This window comes from Acomys russatus, chromosome 12 (assembly GCF_903995435.1).
Source record: "Acomys russatus chromosome 12, mAcoRus1.1, whole genome shotgun sequence".
NCBI classification, from domain to species: Eukaryota; Metazoa; Chordata; class Mammalia; order Rodentia; family Muridae; genus Acomys; species Acomys russatus.
The window spans coordinates 8,362,987-8,385,648 of record NC_067148.1 but is presented as its reverse complement, the minus strand read 5'-3'; the positions used below and the strand labels follow the sequence as shown (position 1 = coordinate 8,385,648).

Genomic DNA, 22,662 nt, shown 5'->3' with positions numbered 1-22,662 from the left:
CTGAGAGTGGGAGAAAGTGTCTTCCCCAAGGAGGAGCACACCAACTAATTATCCAGTACCAAATGGTCAGCCATGAAAACATACATACATACAAGTGACATGATGCAGAATGAGCAAGTTGTATTCATGTTTTTAGGAATACACGCACGTGCATGTGCATGCGCATGCACACACATTGCACGCACAAGAAAAGAAAAGAAAAAAAAAAAAAAACAAAGACAAAGAGGCCATAAAATTTAAAGACAGCAAGGAAGGGTATGTGGAAAGTTTAGAGTGGAAAAAAGGTCAGGGTGAAATGATGTGATTATAATCTGAAAACGCTACTTAAAAATGAATAAACAAAACAAAACTATTATTTAAAAAAAAAAAAGGCACTACAGTTTAGTCACTAACCCTCTCTCTAATACCTTAGAATATGTTTTCTAACAACAAAGCAGCTTTGCATTTGAAAGCAAATGTACAGAATGCTATTTATAATGAACTAGTGTTTCCTTTTTCAGCATATTGTCACCGACAGGCAATACTGTTAGGAAAGAGGTAAAGCAAGGCTGCAGGGAGAAGAAAAGTTCCATTTTATATGCTTCCTTGTTTTGTTTTTGATACAAATAATTTACCTATAAATCAACTACCGATAAAAAGCAGAAATTAGAAGAAAAAGAATAAACAACAACAAAAACAGCAAAACCATGGTGAGCAAAGGCAAGTTGGGGAAGAAAGGATTTATTTCACCTTACAACTTATAGTCCTACAGTCCTACGCCCAAGGGAATCCAAGGCAGGAACTCAACGCAGAAACTGATGCGGAGGCCATGGAGGAGTGCTGCTTAGGGGCTTGTACCCCATGGCCTGCTCAGCCTGCTCTCTTACTAGCACCCAGGACCACTAATCCAGGTGTAGTCCCACCCATAGTGGGCTGGCCCCTCCCATATCAGCCACCAATCAAGAAAACACACTATGGTTTTGCCCACAAGCAATATTATCAGGACAGTTCCTCAATTGATTTCTGGTTTGGGTTGTTGTTTTGTTTTTTGAGACAGAGTTTCTCTGTGCAGCCTTGCGGTCCTGGAACTCTGTCTGTAGAGGGGGCTGGCCTCCGGAACTCACAGCAATCCGCCTGCCTCTGCTTCCCAAGGGCTGGGATTACAGGCGTGCGCCGCCACCCCTGGCCCTCAATTGACTCCTTAAAAGGATTCTAGCTCATCAAGTTGACATAAGCTAACCAGCATGAAACTCTAGCGCTCAGGTTATGTTAATAACTGTTGAGAGTGACTTCACTAGAAACACCACTGCCTTGGAGAGGACTCAGTCTTATGAGTGTGCTGTGCGACTCTAGTGTCTAGTACCTGCTGTTGTTCCATTTGAGGCCTCTCTGCGTCAGACTCTCCACAGGACCATCCATTTCGTTGGGGTGGGAAAACATCACTTTACTGTCACCAACAATGAATGTCCAAGGCTGGCAGGGAAAGCTTGTGACAAAGGAGCGTATTAGGTTAAATGGAGGCAACTCAGGGCCTCGCCTGAGCGTCTTACCTACCTATGCACACCACAGGCTCTGCATAGTAACTCCACAACATACTTCATTGTGTTCCCAGGATATTTGGTGTGCTAAATTAGGATGACTGTGACTTTCATTACTTCAAGAAATGGCTTATTTTACTTGTGCCTGTGTAGTGAGTCCCACCCCCTCCCCTTTAATGTGTATTTGTATCTTAAAACAGATTCATAATGTCTTAGTAAGGTTTTTCACTCTTTTGTGAAACTTAGGGGCATAGGAGAAGCAGGAAAGCTTGTGGAATTAGCTTCAATAATGATAGATAAAGCCGCTCTGCTCACACTTAGGTCACTAGGATTTTTCTGAAACCTGTTGGGCAGAGAAAGATAGTTGGTCCTCTTCTGTCTTGTGCAGACTCACTGGAGTCATTCGCCCAGGACACTTTTTTCTCTGGCTCCACATTTGCTGCTTTCTGTTACTACAGAATCTGTCACCCTCACCTGCAATTAGGCAGTGTTGTATTGAAGCAATTGGAAGGCTAGAAGTTAGAAATCCTGGATTCCAGTTCCACTCTGTCACTGTAAGGCCTTGGGACCTCCAGGACCACTGCCTCTGGAATTTCAGGGCTAACTTGTCCTCTCCAGTCAGCTGCTGGGGCCAGTGAGAGATAACGCTAAAAGGCTGACAAAGAGCCATTGGCTGAGATTGTCTGCACTAGCATCTCTACTTCCCCTGGTAGTTCCAGAAAGTTCTCAGGCTGACTCACTGTGCATGGAGATGTTCCTCAGAGTCATTGCAAACGCACAGTTGGGTAACAGCTGTTGTCACTCTTCCTCTGTCCCTGTGCAGCGCCTGGCCCTACCCTGGTTATAATATCACACAAGTAAGGCGTTATTCTTCATCTTCATAGAGTAGAGATAACAAGGCCAGGCTCATTTCTTCTTCCACTCAAGTGAGAGGATGTACTAGAAAGTCCTTAGGGGAGTACGCTTTCTTGTTTCATTTTAAGCAATTAATCCTTAACCTTGGTAGCTACTGTACTAGGAAGATAAATCTCTCTCTGTCTCTGTCTCTCTCTCTCACACACACACACATACCTCATTTAGACAACATAAGACAAACAACTTCAGTGCACGACAGTACAGTTTTATCAGAAGCAGTTTCTTCACTGATCACCTGCTCATTGCCCTCTGTGAAACTTAAAGTATCATTTGAGCGTAAGAAGATCTGGGAAATTGGTTCCGACCTAAAGACATTATTTTATCCTACTGAATCTAGTACTACTAAGGTCAAAAATGTGTGCACTCAAGCCATTTTCCTGCTATTTCCTGGCACGCGTGAGTCACAGAGCTGGGAGCTGCTCTGTGTCAAGCCGGTCAGCTCCAAGTGTGATCCCTCCTAGCGATTCTGTGTCTAAGGTTTAAGTCGTGTTACTGTACTTATACACTAGACAGAACAGATGGGTGTCTATATGGTTTTTGAAACGCTTTTTCTAGCAAGTGTGGTGTCATCTTGGAATGAGAGGCTGTAGCCTGCAGAATTGGAATGGTGTGAAGGGTGACTGCAGGCTGTCATTGCAAGACAGAGTGACAGAGCCTCTTCAACCTTCCAAGCAAGCAAGCGTGACTTTTACTCTTAGATTTCTTACTCTCATTTTGTGGTAGCCCTGGGTAGCTCCAAACAAATGTTCCTCTAGAAGTGTATTAAAGTATATATGGTAGTCTTTGAAGCTGGAGCAAGTTGTATCCATGACTTTTCCCCCCTCTTCTGCAGTAATAAAGTAACCAGTGAGTTAGCTGATAAATAATGATAGAGAATTGAGAATTACTCAATGGTGTCTCCATGGAGACCAGCAGACTGGACATATGACTGCACTTCCTCTGCTTTGTGGTTGCTGGTTGGACTAGCTCTGCATTTGCATTTCCGTTTAAAAAAAATTCCCTACTCCTTGCAGCTCAGGATGGATTTTATGAGCAAAGGGTAAACTCTCTTGATGGCATTTCCTCTTAAACAGCTAAAAAAGAAAAAAAAAGGGGGTGGGGGAGGAGGACTGTTCACATGCCAGTCTGCAAGTACAGAGCAGCCTACCCTCTCATCTGCATTCAGAGCTCCTGGTTCATCTAAGGTTTTCGCCCATGGCGTTGGAAAAGAAGAGTTAGGAAGCAGCAACGAATGTGGAAGGGCGGGGTTTGACAAAGGAGAAAATGTTTACTAGAAAAGTGAGGTGTAGAGTTGTATCAAGAAGTTTGTTTTGTTTTGGGGTTTTTTATTTGGTTGTTTTTGTTTTTTTTGGTTGGGTTTTTTGTTTTGTTTTTTGTTTTTGTTTCGAGACAGGGTTTCTCTGTGTAGCCTTGGCTGTCCTAGACTCACTTTGTAGACCAGGCTGGCCTCAAACTCACAGCTATCTACCTGCCTCTGCCTTCCTAGTGCTGGCATTAAAGGCATGTGTCACCATGCTTGGCTGTATCAGGAGATTATTAAGAGTGAAATGACAGCCCAAAAGTTAGGAAAGCAAATGTAGGGGCTCACTATGAAATTGGTGTCTTGAGGAAACAATTTTATATGATAGGATATGGCTGTCATTTTGTGATTTCTAAGCCCAAGTTGACCTTAAGTTTGTAATCTCCTGCCTTAACCGCATTCTTAGGAGTGCTGGCGTCATAGACACACAGTACCACACCCAATGGAATTGACATAGAAACATATAATATTTTTTCATCTCTCTCTTTTTTAATGAGAACCTTGTTCTTACTGGAAAAATCTAGTTTTTGTTCTTGTTATAAAATGAAAACTTTTTTGCAAACATGCCAAGGAAAGTATTTAAATTTTAAAGCACATTAGGTGTATATAAAGTATGCACATAAATATCAGCTGAAAATCCAACAGTGTAGAAAGTTCTGTAACAGTTTGGTGGCTGCTGAGACTCATCTTTCAGATGGTCATGTGCGCGCGCGAGCGTGCGCACACACACACACACACACACACACACACACACACACGTGCACTAATTTGAAGATTAAAAATTGCATGGTGAAACCTGTCTACAAAGCTGCTTTTTGTGTGCCACACCATTAATTATGAACCTTTTTCCATGTAGTTAAATATTGCTCTTCCATATCATCAATAATGCAGTTTTCCCCCCTCCAGTAAAAGAGCAATGCCTACTGTCAAGGCGAACTTTCAGCTAGTGAATAAGAAAACAACACAGGCATCCCGAAATAAAATGCTTTTTTGCTCAATTAAACAAACAAACAAACAAACAAACAAAGCGAACCAACCAAACAGAACCAAGGATGAGTCCTGGAAACACCCGTTGGCACCGCCTTTTCTGTGAATCTGTCTTTGAGCATCATGATGCTGGTGTCTGGGATGGCTGTTAGTGTGACAGGGACTTGTGATGCAGTTTCATAATTTAACCCCTTATAAACTATCCTTCTTCAACACCTTTGCCTCCTGCCCCCTCCCTCACTCAGTCCTGTATAACAGAAATACTTAAAGATGTTGCTTGATGCTTCCATTTAATCAACTTACCATCTTATCAACTTATGTAAGCATGATAGATCTTTTGGATTGGTCTGTACCCTGAGAGGTAGGTAATTTATTTAAAACATACATTGTGAAGCTAGGCCATGTGGTGCCTACCTGCAATTCCAGAAAGCTGGGGCAAGAGGGTTGACTGTTTAAGACCAGTTTCAAAGTTCCACTCTTAAAGGATGTGTGCGTGTGTCTAAAAGTGGACCCAAGTAAAAAGTAAAACACTGAGAGAATTTACAAAATTTTAATGAAGAGTTTCCCTTGCTCCCTGCAGTAGAAAAATGATGTAAATCCAAGTCAAACTAACAGACCTTGAGAGTTGTTTCATAAGCCATTCTTTAAGTATATATGGGTGGGCAAGAGCCAGCACAGCTGTTTAAGAATAATCTGTTCCTTCCTTCCCTTTGGCTTCACAAGCTCAAACTAGGTCCATCTCTTATCACCAGCCTACTCCATGACACACTCACCTCTCACCTGGATCACTGCAGCGGCCAGCCAGCCGACTCCTCCTGTTCCATCCACCCTGACGTTTAGTCAACCTACCCCTTAAGGTCACTTCTCTCCTCTACTTGTGGCCTCCAGTTGCCTAAATAAGATTTGGACTCCTTCCCCAGCACTTGCAGGTGGGAGACCTGGTCAGGCCCCTAACTCAGCTCACAGGTGCCTCAGCCCCGATCGAGTTCTAGTCAAAGCCTGTGGGGCCTGCTGCCGAGGTCTCCTTTCTGCTGGTTCTTCCTCATCCCCGAGACTCCGGCTGAGATGGAACCTCATCAGAAGAGCCTATCCTTCACTCACGGCTCCTGTCCCTCAGACTGGCACGCCTTATCTCTGCCAGAGAAATTAGCCTAATTCACTCATCAAATGTAGTTGTTAGCAGACTTACAACCATGTCATCTCCCCCCCTCCAACCCCAACCTGCACTAGAATATAACCCTGGGAGAACAATATGGCTTTGCTCTTCAAAATGAGCTAAACACGTGACACCCAAGGCATATTGTTTGTAGATTTTTTTTTTTTTTTTTGACTTGACTTTGTATGCTCATCTGAAAAGCTGGGGGCTGATGGTAGCATTCACATTGCAAAGCTTTAAAGTCTAAATGAGGCCATGCACGCAAGGCAAGTGAAGGCTCACACGGCCGTAAGTAGACGTAGGTGGAGAAGGAGCTTGCTCGGAATGCATGGTTTGAGGCATTTCTCAGTCTCTGCAGGAGACTAATTCCTGCTGCAGTCGCATGTCACAGTGCACTCACAGATCAGGCATCTTTACCATGGTGACCTCATAAGACACTGGGCCAAGACTTAGGTAACAGATCGAATTCCTCACTACTTACTTTGACAAAGTACTTATGTGACATTCGAATTGATCTCTGCCCGAGTCACCGTAAAACATAAGGGGAAAAGCAGTAGTCTTTACAGGAACAAGTAATTAGCATTTTTGTCCACCAAATGCTATGGGAAACAAGTAGTTAGAGTAATAAATATCATAGATTTCCTTCCCAGCAGGCCAGGTTTATCGATCACCTGGTTGTGTCAGGAACTGCAGGATGCTGTCATGGGTTACATAGATATTTATGACCTCGCGTCAGCAAGTATTTTTATTCTAAACCTCCTAGTCCAAGTAGGTAATTAATAAGGGTACTAGAGAAATTATTAGCATTTTTAAAGAATTAAAAACATTAAGTTATAGCAAGTTATACCTTTATTTGTGAGGATAATGCTACCCAGGTTAAGAAAACTGGCACTGGGTACCTTTACTGAACCTGTCAATTCTGGGTGACTGTTAATTTTGGGTTTCACATGCTGATTACGACCATGGTTTGCCTTCTGTCCTTTATCTAGGTCCTGTATTCTCTGCCTTATTTAATGGTGCCTCTGTTGTCTTCCTGTTCCCTTTCATGCAGGAAATAACTAGAAAAAGGCTTTTGCATTGACACACCAGCCTCCCTCTGGCCATCCCGCCTTTCTGGCCTTGTCCTGCTTTGGCCCTTGTCACTTGTGCTTCTCTGGCTTCCTGTTGGTGCAGTGCTTTCTCTCCCAGGCTTCCATCCCATCTGTTGGGAAACATCCTTCTTGTTGAGCCAGAAAAGCTTTGCACACCTAAAGATCCTTGGAACCTTGGCCTAGACAGTATCCTCAAGAAAGTTTTCCCCAACATTGCTGAACAGATGCATGACTATTGTATTATATGCTGAACTACAAATCTTTTGGATTAATTAAACAAAGGAATCTCAGTCTTCAGGAAAAATTCAGGCCAGATCTGGGAGTAATGGTTTATCAAACAGAGCCAAAGGCATGCTGGGTCTTAGAACCACCTGCCCTGGGCAGACTCCCTAGTGCAGAGCACAGGCTGCTTGACCCTTCCGCGTCATTTGCTTTCAGGGCAGCCCAAACTCCTCTTCCTCATCCACCTGAAAGCTCAGTGCTTGCCGTCAGTGAGCGTTTGTTTGACAAGTGAAGGAGTAAGGAAGGTGCTGTGCAAGCTGTAGATCATCAAAGATGCTTCGTGTGGACATGGCAAATTTTGATGGTATGGCACCTTTAAGGGGGAAAATAATATGGGTATTTTTCTGTTAGTGAGATTCTAGACGTGAAAGGATTTAGATTCTTTCTGAACACCCATAGGTCCCTGAGTTGGGAACTTGAAAAGCCAGAACAGGAGTAGAGATGTGAGCACAGGGCCCCTGGAGATGGTCTCCTCCAGCCACAAGAGCTGATGGAACTGGGAGTACTCCCACCTCTCTCAGCTACCCATAACACACTTGCAGCTAGCTCAGATTTGGACTTGGTAAGTCAGTTTGAGAATATAAGCATTGCGAAAGAAATTTTGATGTTGAGAAATGATACGTCTCAGGGTCCTTGCATAATTCTCCAAGATGGTTTTTTATTGTTGTTTCATTTTCTTTTGTGGTTTTTTGTTGTTGTTGTTGTTGTTGGGTTGTATTTTGGTTGTTGGTTGGTTTGGGCTTTGGGTTTTTTGAGACCTTGCATAACTCTCCAGGATGGTTTTTGTTGTTTTTGTTTTCTTTTGGGGTTGTTGTTGTTGTTGTTGTGTTGTGTTTGTTTGGTTGGTTGGGGTTTGGGTTTTTTGAGACAGGATTTTTCTGTGTAGCTTTAACTGTCCTGGAACTTGCTCTGTAGACGAGCCTGGCCTCAGATTCATAAGAGATCCACCTAACTCTGAGTTCTGGGATTGAAGGTATGCACCACTACTGCCTGGCCTCCAGGGTTTTTTGGTTTAGTTTTGGTTTTTTGAGACAGAGTTTCTCTGTGTAGCCTTACTGTTTTGGACTTGCTCTGTAGACCAGGCTTGCCTCAAATTCATCGAGATCTGCCTGCCTCTGCATTCTGAGTGCTGGGATTATAGCGTGTACCACTGCACTGCCTTTAGTGTGTTTTTAAGTATTTGTTGCTTTGTAGACCAGGCTGGCCTGGAACTCACAGTGATCTGCCTGTCTCTGCCTCTCGAGTGCTGGGATTAAAGGGGTGCGCCACCATGCCTGGCTGATTGATGAATTTCTTGATGAAAAAGTATAAAGAGGAATAAGGCAACTGAGGTGTAAAGGACAAGACATCACTGTACATCAAAGAGGAGAGTATTGATACTTTTTAATTTATAAAGCATATGAAAAGGATTTATTTAATGACAGCTTATTTTATTTTTTGTATTATACATGTTATTTAAGACAAGATTCATTGTTTTCTTACCCCCTCATTTTAAAATCTTGATTTTAATTTCTTCTTGTACAAACATTTTGGGTGCTTGTACAAAAACAATCCCTTTTGGGGGGTAGACTAAGTGACTGAGTAAGTATGTTCAATGCAGACGGAGACTCTATGCATTCATTAATCAACTAAATGGCTTGTGAAAACATAGCTGTGGCACTGCTTACTGGCTTCAGATAACTGGCTAGCCACGGGAAATGCAAAAGAGGGCAAGCGGGGGGGGGGGGGGGGGGGGGGGGGGGGCTGTTTAACATCAGGAAAATCCAGAAAGCACCAAGACAGCCATGAAGTCAGATCACAGATCTGAAAGTCTTGAGAATCTCCCCGTTGATGCCAGCATGGTTTCCCAAGGATGGGAGCAGACTTGCTTTCCTTGAGTGGTCCTGGCTGCGTAGACTGAAGTGAGCTAAACTCATTATGGCTTCAGGGTGGCTGGCTTTGGAAGGTTTGAAAAAACATTCTCTTACCGAGACTGAAAAGCCGGATGCACTTGTGCTGCCAATGTCAACACAGTCCAGAGGCCCTCCTGGCATTTTCCCCTAGCTTTTTAAGGACTCGGTATGGGGGTGGGTTGAGGGGTGGGGGAGTGTGAAAAGCCTCAGAGGTTTCTGTTTTGTTTGCCTTTTTTCCCCTTTCTTTCTTGTACTTGGCTCATACAACAAGCTGATGGTAAATATTGGGCAATTTATCTAACCACACTATTCCTCAATTTCCTTATTAGCAATGCTGGCTTGTTTGTATGCAGTTTGGAAATATTTTCAAGCACACAGAATGTCAATGTGGCTATCCAGTTTAGATATTGTATTTCTGATTGGCTTGGTGTCTCTCCGTTGGTGGAGACCACCTACATCAGACTCATTTGTACTGGATCTTAAAATGCAGATCACCAGGGACCCCCAAACCATCTGAGCTAGACACTCAAGAGACAAAACCCAAACTCTCTGTTGTGAATAACCCCTTAGGCGGTTGTGAGGCCTCCAAAATACCCCACTGAGAGTCTCTGTTCTCCAGTAAGCCTGAGATGCAGCTTGACAGTTTGCTCACTTAAAATCCCCTGGTATCTCCGGGGTTCTTCCGGAGTGACCCAAACTTGACCATTGTCCCTAGAGCTACTGCCACTGAGTAGTTCTTTAAAAATTCCCTAAAGCTCCCCTGGTCCCCAATCCTTTTCCACAGATGTATCTGACTATGGTACCAAGCACATGCAGGGTGCTGAGGACTTAGAGCTACAGGCAGAGGCTGCATGGTATTAGCAAGCATAGAATGCAGCCAGTAAGCAATGACGCCACCCTGTTCTCAGCTAAGCGATGGGTTTCCTTGAGGAGACCCAGGGTTGAGGTACTAGTTTTTGTTGACCACCTACTTAGCTTTGGCCTTAGGAAAATGATTTAATCTGTCCACAGTTTCTTCTCCAGAACATAGGCTCTCTCCAGAGGATCTGTTTATCCAGAAGGAAACTTAGCCCATGATAACTATATGTTACACAACCACGTGTAGCTTGAGAAGAAACAAAAGCATTAGACTGTGGAGCAGTCATGGCGAATATATCTCATGACTGCGGAGTAGCAAAAAAATACTATTCTGAGATGAAGTCATAGCTTATTTGGAAGGCTAAGATAAGAGGTTTGTCTTGAGTTCAGCGCCAACCTGAACTACATTATGTGTTCCAAGCTATCTTTGTCTGTCTGTCTGTCTGTCTGTCTCTGTCTGTCTCTGTCTGTCTCTGTCTCTGTCTCCCTGTCTCTGTCTCTGTCTCTCACTCTCTGTCTCTCTCTGTGTGTGTTTGTGTGTCTTTCTGCCTCTCTTTGTTTCTCTTTCTGCCTATCTCTGCCTATTTGTCTATGTCTCTCTCTCTTTCATACACACACACATACACATGCATATAGACACACAGATATGCACACACACACACACACACACACACACACACACACACACACACACACAAATTGTATAGTCCTTCCAGTTCTATTAAGAACACTAGTGCCCTGGCTTGAGGGAATTCCTGGATAAGATACAATACCAAAGGTACAGAAACTGAAAGAGACCTGCAGAGTTCCTATTCTTTTGCCTTGCTTCAGCATCGGCCCTTGACTCATGATTGTATCAGATTAAATCATCATCATACCCCATGCCTTCTCTTGAGTGTTTGATGGCCTTGACACTTGTTACTAGTTTCTGGGTGCTGCAAAACACACCATGCAAGCTTAATGCTTTAAAACAATGCCTTCTTCTTGTCTCCCTCTATGTTTGGTGCAAGGGTCCAGGCATGGCCTAGTGAGACTGGAATTGGGTATCTCCTGGGAGTCCTTTCTCATCTGAAGGCTCAACCAGGGAAGGGTGTGTTTCTAATCTCCTTTAGGTTATTATGACATTTCATTCCTTTAGGCTTTGGGATTCATGGCAGCTTGCTTCTTCAAATCCAGCAAGAGCATCCATTTTTTAAAAATGTAATATTTAGACAAATCAATATGAATGCTAATGCTTCAGAAAAATGAATGAACTTCATACCCATTAGGATGGCTATTTAAAAATTTTAAAGAAATGTAGGTATGCTGGCTAGTTTTATGTCAACTTGACATAAGCTACAGGGAACCTCAATTGAGAAAATGCCTCTATAAGAGGGCTGTAGGCAAGACTGCAGGGCATTTTCCTAATTAGTGATTAATGCAGGAGGGCCAGCGCCTTGTGGGTGCTGCCATCCCTGAGCTGGTGGTCCTGGCTGAGCAAGTCATGATGAGCAAACCAGTGAACAGCACCCCTCCATGGCCCCTGCCTCAGCTCCGTTCCTGCCCTGCTTGAGTTCCTGTCCTGGCTTCCTCCAGTGATACAGGATGATGTAGAAGAGTAAGCCAAATAAACCCTCTTCCTTCCCCAGCTGCTTTGGTCCCACTGTTTCATTTTAGCAACAGAAACCGTAAGACGATAAATAAGACAGAGAGAAATGAGTGTTGGCGAAGATACCAAGCAATTAGGACTCCTCCTGTGTACTGCTGATGTGAATGGAAAATATGAGACCATGATGGAAAACTGTGGTGGTGTCTTTAAAATATTAAATATACCATGTTCCCACATTCTGCTTCTGGATCTCTCTCTCTCTTCCAAAGACTAAAAACAGTCATTTAAACAGATGTGTCTGTGTCTGTGTTCGTAGCAGCAGTATTTATAATAGCCACAGGTGGAAACAAACCCATGCCTGCCGATGGATGGATAGATGAGCAAATCATGGGATACGCACAGTGGAATTATTATTCATCTTTAAGAATGAAGGGAATTCTGAGCCGCGGTTACAACATGAACCTTAAAAACTATGCAAAGTTAGATACGCCAGACACAATGCACACATATCTTAAGATTCCACTTCGTTCAAGTACACAGAGCAGTAAAAATCACAGACAGAAAACAGAACAGTGAGTTCCAGGGCGCAGGGGCAGGAAAAACAAGATGCATTTGCTGTTTGGGGGAGGCAGTTTCCAGTGCCATCCGTAAACCTTCTGAAGCTGGAGGGAGGTGCCGGTGGCTGATTCCTGTGTTTTAGTCCTGCCTCCCCCATGCCCAACCCCTTTCCTCCCCCCCAACCCCGCAGCCCTTCAAGCCAACCTTAGCTCACAGTTCATGGGGGCATCTCTGTCATGGCGGCAGGGGCCTGAGGTGGTTTGTGGCTGACCATACCATATCCATAGCCACTGCACCCAGCGCAATTCTGACCTTTTTAGTTGAATAGCTTTGCTTCCCTCCCCCCCCCCCCAAATAATTGTGGAAATGGTAACAAATAAATTTGAAAATGAAAGAGAAGCAGCACTCTCAGTACATGAAGTAGGGTAGGTAGGTGTTTTTCTTCCTGGCCCCAGGATCCCAGAATCATGAGACTCAAAATAGATTTACAAACAGCTAGGCCATGTAGCTCTTCTCTGACTAGCTCATAACTTAAAACAACCCATTTTTACTAATCCACATTCTGCCGTTTGGCTAGTTACCTCTATTCGGGTACCATGCGTCCAAGACTTTAATTTAGAATGGTGCCCTCGCCCCCCATAGTTAGTGTGGGCCCTTCTACTTCAGGTAATCCAGTGTGGACAGTCCCTCCTAGGCATGCCCCGAGGCCAGGCTAATGTGGATGGTCTCTGACAAACAGGCCCAGAGGCTCGTCGCCTAGGTAATTCTAGGTCTTTTCAAGCTAACAGTCAACTGCACCGTGTAAATGCATTTAAATGCCACAAACCTGAGCATTTAAAAACAGCTACAGTGGTAAATTTCACCACAATAGAAGCATTAAGAAGAGTGGCAAACAGTGAATGCTAAGAGGAAGTAGATTGTTAAACAAAGCAATGGAAATTAAAAACAAACAAACAAACAAACAAGGACAGCACAACTACCGTATTTCAGTCAAATTGGATAATGCATGTTCTCTGGCTGTTGCACACAGCCTGACATGTTATTCTGCTCAACATATATTTCATATGTATCTTTATCCCTCACCTCCCCTGGAAGAAAAAAAATGAAACCGTTTATTTTTTATTTTCAGAATTTTTTACTCTTTTTTTTTTTTTTAAGATAATTTCAGAGTTTCACATCAGATAGATTTTAAACCATCCTTGGGACCCTGATGTAGCATGTTATTAAGATTATTGCCTCACCGGACATGGTGGCACACACCTTTAATCCCAGCACTCGGGAGGCAGAGGCAGGTGGATCGACTTGAGTTCGAGGCCAGCCTGGTCTACAAAGGGAGTCCAGGACAGCCAAGGCTACACAGAGAAACCCTGTCTCAAAAAAACAAAAAAACAAAACAAAACAAAAAAATTTTTTTTGCCTTGAGTTTCAGGTCTGGGCTCCATCATAAGGAGGTATCAGGATTATGTTAAATGCAGTACTAGGATGTTTGGGTTTTTTGTTTTTGTTTTTGTTTTTTTGTCTTTTGGTTTTTGTTTTTTTTGTTTTTTTGTTTTTTTGTTTTTTGGTTTGGTTTTGCTTTGTTTGGAGTTTGCCTTCAAAGACTGATGGGGTGATTCCCACCACTATGTCTCAGAGTTGGAGGTATCAGAAGTGGGAAACCTGAGCCTGAATACTTTGGTGTTATTTTAACAGAGCCCCTGAAATTCCTGTTTCCCATAAGTCACGCGAACACACACCTGCTACATCATCTCTTTATTAGGCCATGTTTTCCGTGGGTCTCTGTTATCACTGGGCAATGCATTGAAGGCAGCACTCAGAGGACTCGGGACAGAATCCTCTTCATGACAGGGAAACGGACCTAACAATGTACCTATTATTATTTAGTCAGACACTGGGTGCCAGCCATTCTGTGAAGCGTATTTCTGTTATTTCATGGAAGCCTCACACTTTTCTAAGATAAATTACCCTATTATAATAATCCTCCATGACAGGTTAAAAAAAAAAAAAAAAAGAATTGAGTTTTAGAATTACAGTAAGACATTCCAAATCACACAGCTCAGGCGTGATCGGTAGAAATGGGGTTCAACCCCAAATCTCCCAACAGCAAAGTTTTAATCTTCCCCCAATTCTGTATTACCTATCTCACAAGTAATTATGCTATCTCACAAGTAAGAAACGATTTTTAACAGTAAAAATTACATATTACTTTTGTTCAAATATACTACTACTAATCATTTTTTTTTTAAGTGTAAAGCACTTAGCTCTAGCGAACAAGCTGTTGTGTGCTCAGGATAGGGCACTTCCAATCCTGTGTCAAAAGTGCAGATCTGGCCCTTGATAAGATGTACTATTTAGAGACTTTTTGTGTGTGTGAATCAGGTACAAACAACAGGAAAACACCCCCCTCCATCCCCTCATCTTGGCAAAAGAGCAGGTATTTCTAAACAAGAATGCTGCACACAGCTGGGATTAAATGGGCATTTTTCTGTGTTATGAGCAGGGAGAGGCAGATTATAGCATGGAATTCAAAGCAGTCACAGTATCTGCTGGCATCCATAGACAAGTCTAGCCAGGGAGTTTCCCCAACCTCTGAGCCACAGTCTGGTCTTCGGACACAGTTGCTGTTCTTCTCTGCCCAAGCAAATGAAAACCATCCAAGCCACACATTATCCAAGGGACACCCAGGCAACTGGCCGAGCTGGGAGCAAAGCGAATCAAAGTGAATCACTTTGCAGAGCCTTTATTCTGGTCTTTTGAACAGAGAGGAAGAAAAAAAAAAAAAAGACTAAACTTGGCTTTTTTGTTCTTAATACAACTCAACAAGTAATAATATACATTAAATATATCTTCTAAAGGGTGACATGGGAAGAAAATATTTTATGTGCCCTGTTCGCTTAAGAAAATTGAAACTCTGAGTGAGCTTTTTTTGCTTTGTTTTTTGATTTTTGATTTTCGAGACAGGGTTCCTCTGTGTAGCCTTGGCTATCCTGGACTCACATTATAGTCCAGGCTGGCCTCGAATTCACATTGATCCACCTGCCTCTGCCTACTGAGAGCTGGGATTAAAGGTGTGTGCCAGTGCACCCAGCGCAACTCTGACCTTTTTAGTTGAATAGCTTTGCTTTTCCCCAAATAATTGTGAAAATGGTAACAAATAAATTTGAAAATGAAAGAGAAGCATTCTCAGTACATGCAGTAGGGTAGGTAGGTGTTTTTCTTCCTGGCCCCAGGATCCCAGAATCATGAGACTCAAAATAGATTTACAAACAGTTAGGCCATGTAGCTCTTCTCTGACTAGCTCATAACTTAAAATAACCCATTTTTTACTAATCTACATTCTGCTGTGTGGCTAGTTACCTCTACTCGGGTACTATGCATCTGTCCTCCTCACATCTTCCCAGATGAATCCCTCATGCCTGGCTCTATCCCAGAATCCTTTCTGCCTGCTAGATATCCCACCTTCTATTCTACTCTTTTTTTTTTTTAATTGGCAAGCAGTGCATTCATACAATACACAAGATATTCTCTCTACAAGTACACACACACACACACACACACACACACACACACACACACACACAGATTTACTCATGCATACGTGCACGAACACACATTTCTCTTTACCCAGCCCCCCTGCTTAACTGTGTTGTGTTTCTTCTGTTTGCAGAGCCCACACTTGTTTTAACCGCCTGGATCTTCCACCATACCCTTCCTTTTCCATGCTTTATGAAAAACTCTTGACAGCAGTTGAAGAGACCAGCACCTTTGGACTTGAGTGACCTGGAGGCGTAATGCTCAGCTCTTTCGGACAGGCCGTTTCGGAAGCCGGCCTCCAGAAGAGTGATATAGCATTGGGAGCCTCAAGCCTAGGCTTCCATTAGAACCAACTGAGTGCTGTCCTCCGGGAACACATGCTCCTGTATTTGGGGACTGGCTGTGAGTCCTCTGGGAAGGATTGGGGTGAGATTGGTGCCCATGGAACAACCCAACAGTCTTTCAATCAACAGTTCTTGACTGCCAAACCTGTCCCATTTGTTATGTTCCAAGCTAAAGACGGACCTGTACGTGATCAACTCCATGGTGGCTTTTCGGGACTTGGGAGAATCTTGAAACTCTCCCGTAAACACACTTCAAGCCAAACTGGCAGCAGCGACCCAATCTCTAAATTAGTGGGAGTGAAAGAATATCATATAAAAAAGTCCATTTCCTGAAAGTACATTTGTTTAAGCCCTGAGTTATAACAGAATATTCGTTTCTTGCTTATGAGTGCCTGCATGGTGTGCACTATAGGTTTTAACCTTCACAGGACAAGAGTGAAAACAAAACCAAGTCAGTATGAGGTAACCTTAAAGATTTGCAATAAGGTGGTCTGTGACAATGTATATGCAAGTGGTATGTGTGTCACTATGGCTGAAGACAAACTTATTCAATGAATTACTAATGACAGATTTTATGCTTTATAATGCATGAAAACAATTTTAAAATATCTAGCAATTAATCACAGCATATCAGGAAAATGTACACCGTGAGTTCTGTTGGGTTTTTTTCCCCCATAGGTTCATTATATTTCTGTTCTTTAAGATGTATATAAGGACCTGCCTACCATATTGTATGTACCACCTCTCCATCTTCGTGTTCCATGCTTACTCGGGCATCTTGGTAGTATGGTAGTATGTACCCTTTTAAGCACGCTCAAGGGAACTAAAGGGCCTTTTATTTTTCTAAAGGTTAACGAAACTTCCCCAATGTATTTTGCACTGAACGTACCAAAGTCAAAGGGACATTACAATGTGACTAACAGCAGCTCCATCACCTGACGAGTACAAGAGAAGTAGCTTCTAAATCAGCCTTCCTTCACAGTGCCATGTCAACCACTGCAAGGACTGTACATCTAAGTAATAATTTTTTAAGACTCACTATATGTGATAGTTTGATATGCATTTGTTTAAAATGCATTAGACTCTCTTCCATCCATCAACTACTTTACAGGATGGCATTTATTACAGATATTTCGTATCTCCCCCCACTGCTTTTTATTTGTATAGCCTCATTAAGCACTAATAAGCTTGGTTAGGGAGCCATCAGCAATGCCACACAGCTCAGCTCTCTTTAGCATTAAGAATCCCACTTTCGCTCATCAGTGAAGATTCCATAAAGTGAAGCTCTCAGTACTGTATTTCTAAGCCTGCATTTTCACTGATACATAATTTTCTTATTAATATCAAGAAAAACTTTTTCTATGGTCTCTCAGAAACTGCATGTCCTCATTGACAGACAGGTCTCCTTAATTTGATGAAAGGATTTCCTTCATTTTAATTGCTTTGGGGGCTATCCCACACCATTGTTTGCTCCTTGATTTATGACCATAACTATCAGACACATAATCCGGGGAAGTGGAATTGACAGTGGTAAAGCCATTGGACTGGCATTCAGTGTGCCAGCCTGAGGGGTTACGGGCATTATCTGAACGTTGCTTTGAAAATCTTTGTTTATAACTATCATGGACCTCCTGTTGTGGGATGTGGGTAAGTTCACATTTTACATGTATAGTTCTCATAAGTGTTTTGTAAGAACCATTATCCTCCTGTTAGTGAAGCCGTGTTTACTGTTGGGACCCTGAAGAGGAATGCGGCTCGTGTCGTGTTACTATGTTAAAGATACAGATGTTCCAGGATAAGACAAAGTACAGAAGCCTGGAAAAGATATGTGGAATATTTATTTGTATACCATAATTGGACCAGAAAAAAAAGAATGACTAAAATTTTTTGACTGGAATTATTAGTTTGTACTTATTTGTCACGAATACAACTATATATTTAATTTTTGCAAACTGCTTTTACTTGTTTGTATTTTTTCATCATAAGGGAAACAGCACACTGCCACATTTTTAAAACCACATGTTCATGCGTCAGAGCATTTCCCTAACAGCTTGTTAGGAGAAAGCTGCTTTTCTTTCAAAATACGTTTATAGACCCCGTTAGCGTTCATTTGCTTTGAGTCACTTTGCCACCATATGCCATATTACTAGGCAAAAGAGATTTGAAATAAAGTCTCTTTAACTATTTCTAATGTTGTTTTGCTGTTGATGCTAAGGCACCCAGCTTCTCAAATAACAGTTTCAGTGTATCCAAACATCCTTAAAGTAATAGAATTTAGTCCTGGTTGGCACTGTTCTCAGAATTGGGAATTATCGAAACTGTAGCTAGCATATCAGAAAACCGTGATAACCTATTATTTTTCATGGACAAAACAAAAACAGACAATAATAGCTCTATAGAAGTTAAATAACACATCCATAGAATAAATTAGATCTTATTGTATTCTACAACTAGGAATATCCACAAATATGTTCTTCTGGACTATGAACACCAATAACTTGCTCTTTAGTTTTGCTTAAGGGATTTATAAATGACGCCACTAACAATGTAAAAGACAGTTTTGATGCACCGCGTCTGTATCATCTTTCAGAGCACAGGCATACTGTTGGCATCCCCTCCCTGCCAGCCACTGCATTTGATGATGGAGCTACAAGATTTTGATTCTGGCCTTCAGAAAGATGCTCATAGTCTACTAGAGGGGACTAGTAAACTACGGTTTCAAAGGCATTTTAAATGAAAGATGAAATTCTACAATTTTAGCTTATTCATCCCAGAACTATGTAGCTAAAAGACATCATCATAGATGTGCCATTTCTGTTGGTAACTTAAGAGTGTCATAGACTATCAAGGCTGGTAAGTCTTGAGCCCCAAAGCACACTCATACAATAAGGGTTTAAAGTACATAGACTGGGGCTGAGCTATAAACGGGCAACACGAAGATCTTCAAATTATCAAAGAAAAGCAAAAATGCGTTCTGGAGATTTCCTTCAGTCTCTGTACTACAGCGTGTGTTCTATTTTCAGTGTAAAACATCACAGCTCCTGAGTCCAAACCACATGTGGGATCACAACATTTTTCTTGTGCCCAAAATGAATGGAAGTCATAGTTTCCTAATATACGTTGTACTTATAATTTAATGGCCAGTCTGTAATAAGTAAACATAAAAAGACAGTTGAATTAGAGAGGGAATACATTGTATAAAATCAAAGTATAGCACTTACAAACATTCTTAGAAAATTCTAGTCTTAAAGAGGAAAAATGGCTGAGATCTATCTACCTATTCACCACCACCATGATGAAAGTACCCAGCAAATGTGGGGGTTTGGGGGACGTTTGCACAATGCTGAAGAGTTTCACAGTCCTTGCTGGCACATTCTCTTTTGGTCCTCAATGCTTAGTTAGGGAGAAATATCGAGTCCTTCCTGGGCTCAGGCTCATTTCATGAGTAACTGATGAGGTGCGCCTTTGTTGTCGCAATCCTGTGTCATCTCAAAAATTATGAAGACTTGATGTTGTACCAGCATGCTCAACTTTCAAATGCTTTGCTTTTCCGAACTCTCACTTTCTTAAGCACACTTAAAATGCGTCACTCCTGCAGAGGCGGTGGAGAAAGGAGTATATTTATTTACTGCCTGTGGAAGGAATTTAAGACAAATCTGATTGTGTTCAGTGGGTTTGCACAGCACAGGAGTTTGGCTTTTGTGGGAATTATGTAGAAGCAAGAGTATGGGACAGACAGAGGCCTGGCTTGCATTATTAATTTTTGATAACCCCGAGTCTTCAGAGGCCTGGCAGCTGAATCCCAGTGACATGCAGGAAGGGACCATAGCAAGTTCTGTTTTTCTTTCTGTCTTCTGATGTTTGTTCAAATGACTTTTTTTTTTCCTTTTTGCACATAGCTACTTCTAACAAGGCATACATCTTATAATGAAGACTCTAGAATTTTATCCAATTTAACTTCATTCAGAAAGTTCCAGGGACAGGAAATGAGGCCATTCTGTTGTTAAAAGGCATCACTAAACCCCACATGAGAAGCAACATACAGTTGAAGAATACGGCTCATCTTCCCAGCTTGAAATTCAGGCCAGCTGTTGACGAGTGGCATCCTCAATCAGCCACCCTACTCCCATGTGACTTGACTTTAAATTAATGGGATTGCCCCTTGGAAGCATATTCTAGTTGGCGGAATGTATTTGCTTTGAAGTTCTGTTGCATTTTTACACAATTTGTCTAGCACAGAAGCAAAGGAATGCCAGACACACTAAAGGCTTTTGGAGCTGACACTTAGGGCCAATGGCCACCATTAAAAGAATGATTAAAAATAAAAAGCAGAAAAGAGATGCCTGGCAATTGGACCACTTTGGTAATATGATGCCAACTACTGTCAAGATTCCGGAGTGACAGCTGCATTCTAAGGAGCTGGCACTGTGGGTAGAGTGAATGCTTTGGGTCCTATCAGAGCAATCTGGGTTACGGGTGAAGGCACAGAATAAGGCACAGGAGTTAAGATCACAGAAAGGAACAATGGGACAGATGCAGAGCATGCTAGTGGGGCTAAGAATGTGGTCCACTTTGGTTTGGAGAACAATGCATTTGTGTGTAGTGAAGGCATTGATTGGCTGTCTACCTGGTGGGAAATACCCTTGTATGACTTCAGTAGGCTAGCATTTCCTGTATTGCAAAATACGATTTTAACTCCAAAGTATTAAGGCCACAATCAGACATAGCCTGATTAGGGAGTTCAACAATTTGCATTATGTTATTGCAGGGGTTTTCGTTTTGTTTTGTTTTGTTTCTGAGACAAGGTTTCTCTGTGTAGTCTTGGCTGTCCTGGAACTCACTCAGTAGACCAGGCTGGCCTCGAACTCAGAGATACACCTGCCTCTGCCTCCCAGAGTGCTGAGCTCGCAGGCGCGTGCCACCACTGTCCGGCTTATTACAGATGTTTTTTTTTGTTTTGTTTTTTTTTTGTTTTTTAACTTGAAAGTTATTGTTACTACCATTGGACACTGTGAAATAAAAAAGTGCTTTGATTTCATTATGCTTAATTTGTTTTCACAGCTGACATTAGCATAGCTTTTGAGATATTCTCATGCTACCTAGTGCTGATTTAAATAGCATTCCTATTTATCTGGAAAGCAAAAATCCAAAGTATGAGGTTACTGAATTGCGAAAGGTGGCCTAATGAGTGTTCCTATGGAAGAAGCTACTCAAGACAGCAGGCACGTTTGCTTAGCTTTTGATCTTCAAGGGACTTTAGTCTGGTTTTATGATTGAACATCTCAACAGAACAGGATGGCTCTAGCTGTTGGTGATTCTTCTATCTGGTGGCCTTGGGCAGGTGATACTTCATATCCAATTTTTGTTTAAGATCTTACAACCTGAGGAATTTTGATAGGTTTGTCGTATGATTCAAAGTGAGTCAGCTATTACTAGTGGAGGTAAGAAATCATCTGTAAGTTCTGGTAATTATCACCTTGTGTAAAAAGGGATGGGTAACATTCAAGAAACACCTTGGGAGTGTTCTTATAGGGTCCTAATGCCCCAAAAGATGTAATTACAGCTTATTTTCTTTATGTGGTATTATAAGTAAAATACGGGGGCTGTTAGCACATTGGAAAGTGTGTAAGATTACATTTTTTTTATACCAGGGATGCAGGCGTTCCAAAAATAAATGAATAAAAATACATGCATCTCTCTTGCCTCTTACTGAAAGTATTAATCTAATTTTATAATAATGCTTACTTTTTAATATTAAGGCTCTGTAAAAACATTTTATTTCTAAGACTTCAGTAGATGTTTTTTTTTTTTTTTAAAGCTTTTCCACTTCTCTTCACCAGCCCCACTCATCATGTCCACCATATCCCAGGTCACAGTTAGTAGTTAACACTTCTGATTCTGTTGAGCCGATTTAAGCTTTTGTATTTATTCCGTGTAACTTTTAGCAGGGAATAATAATGGGAGGATTTTCTATTAGAGTTACATTACATTTACCTTTTTTTAAGGCACATAATGTAGGTTGTTGATAGGTATTCTAGAGTGCTTCATGAGTAACATTACACAGCATTTAGCACTGAATTATGGACCAGTTGTTCATTTTCTGGGAAGTCTGTATTCTTACCATCAGCTGAGCCACCAACTCTTGTGTTGTATTTTTATGATTATGAAATGCTTTGATGGAAAGATATTTTCATGTGTACAGTTGGTTTTATTTTCATACTGATCTCTATTTTTGTTTAAAACCGTGTTACATCATGAAATCACTTAATCAAAAATAAATCTTTTAAAAAATAAATGATGACTATTCTGTCATAGTTTGGGGGGGGAAGAATAAGCTCAGGAGAGGAAAAATGGGGATAAAGTATTTGGGATTAGCATACAGCTCTGTGGATTAGCATACAGCTCTGTGGACTAGCATACAGCTCTGTGGATTAGCTGTTAATTTCTCCTTTCATTGTGTTTATAACCAGGAATCTGTTTTGTTTATCTTTACAAGACTATTTTACTTTCAGTGATGCATCGATGGATGTTACAGGAATGAATTAATACAAATTACAGTCTTTTAACTCCTATGAGTTTTGCTTATCTGTTAGGTCGTGCTAAATCATTGATTCATAATCATATGTACCCACCCTCCACT

General features: G+C 41.7%; 1 protein-coding gene across 1 annotated transcript in view; it reads left to right on the top strand.

Annotated features, from left to right (window-relative positions):
- Hecw2 (HECT, C2 and WW domain containing E3 ubiquitin protein ligase 2) overlaps positions 1 to 16,805 on the top strand; it is a 360,925-nt gene extending 344,120 nt beyond the window's left edge. The window contains exon 29 of the mRNA XM_051153821.1: positions 15,812 to 16,805. Coding sequence (XP_051009778.1) covers positions 15,812 to 15,923 — 112 coding nt within the window. The 3' untranslated portion in view covers positions 15,924 to 16,805. The remainder of the gene's footprint in view (positions 1 to 15,811) is intronic.
- Positions 16,806 to 22,662: the final 5,857 nt, after the last annotated feature.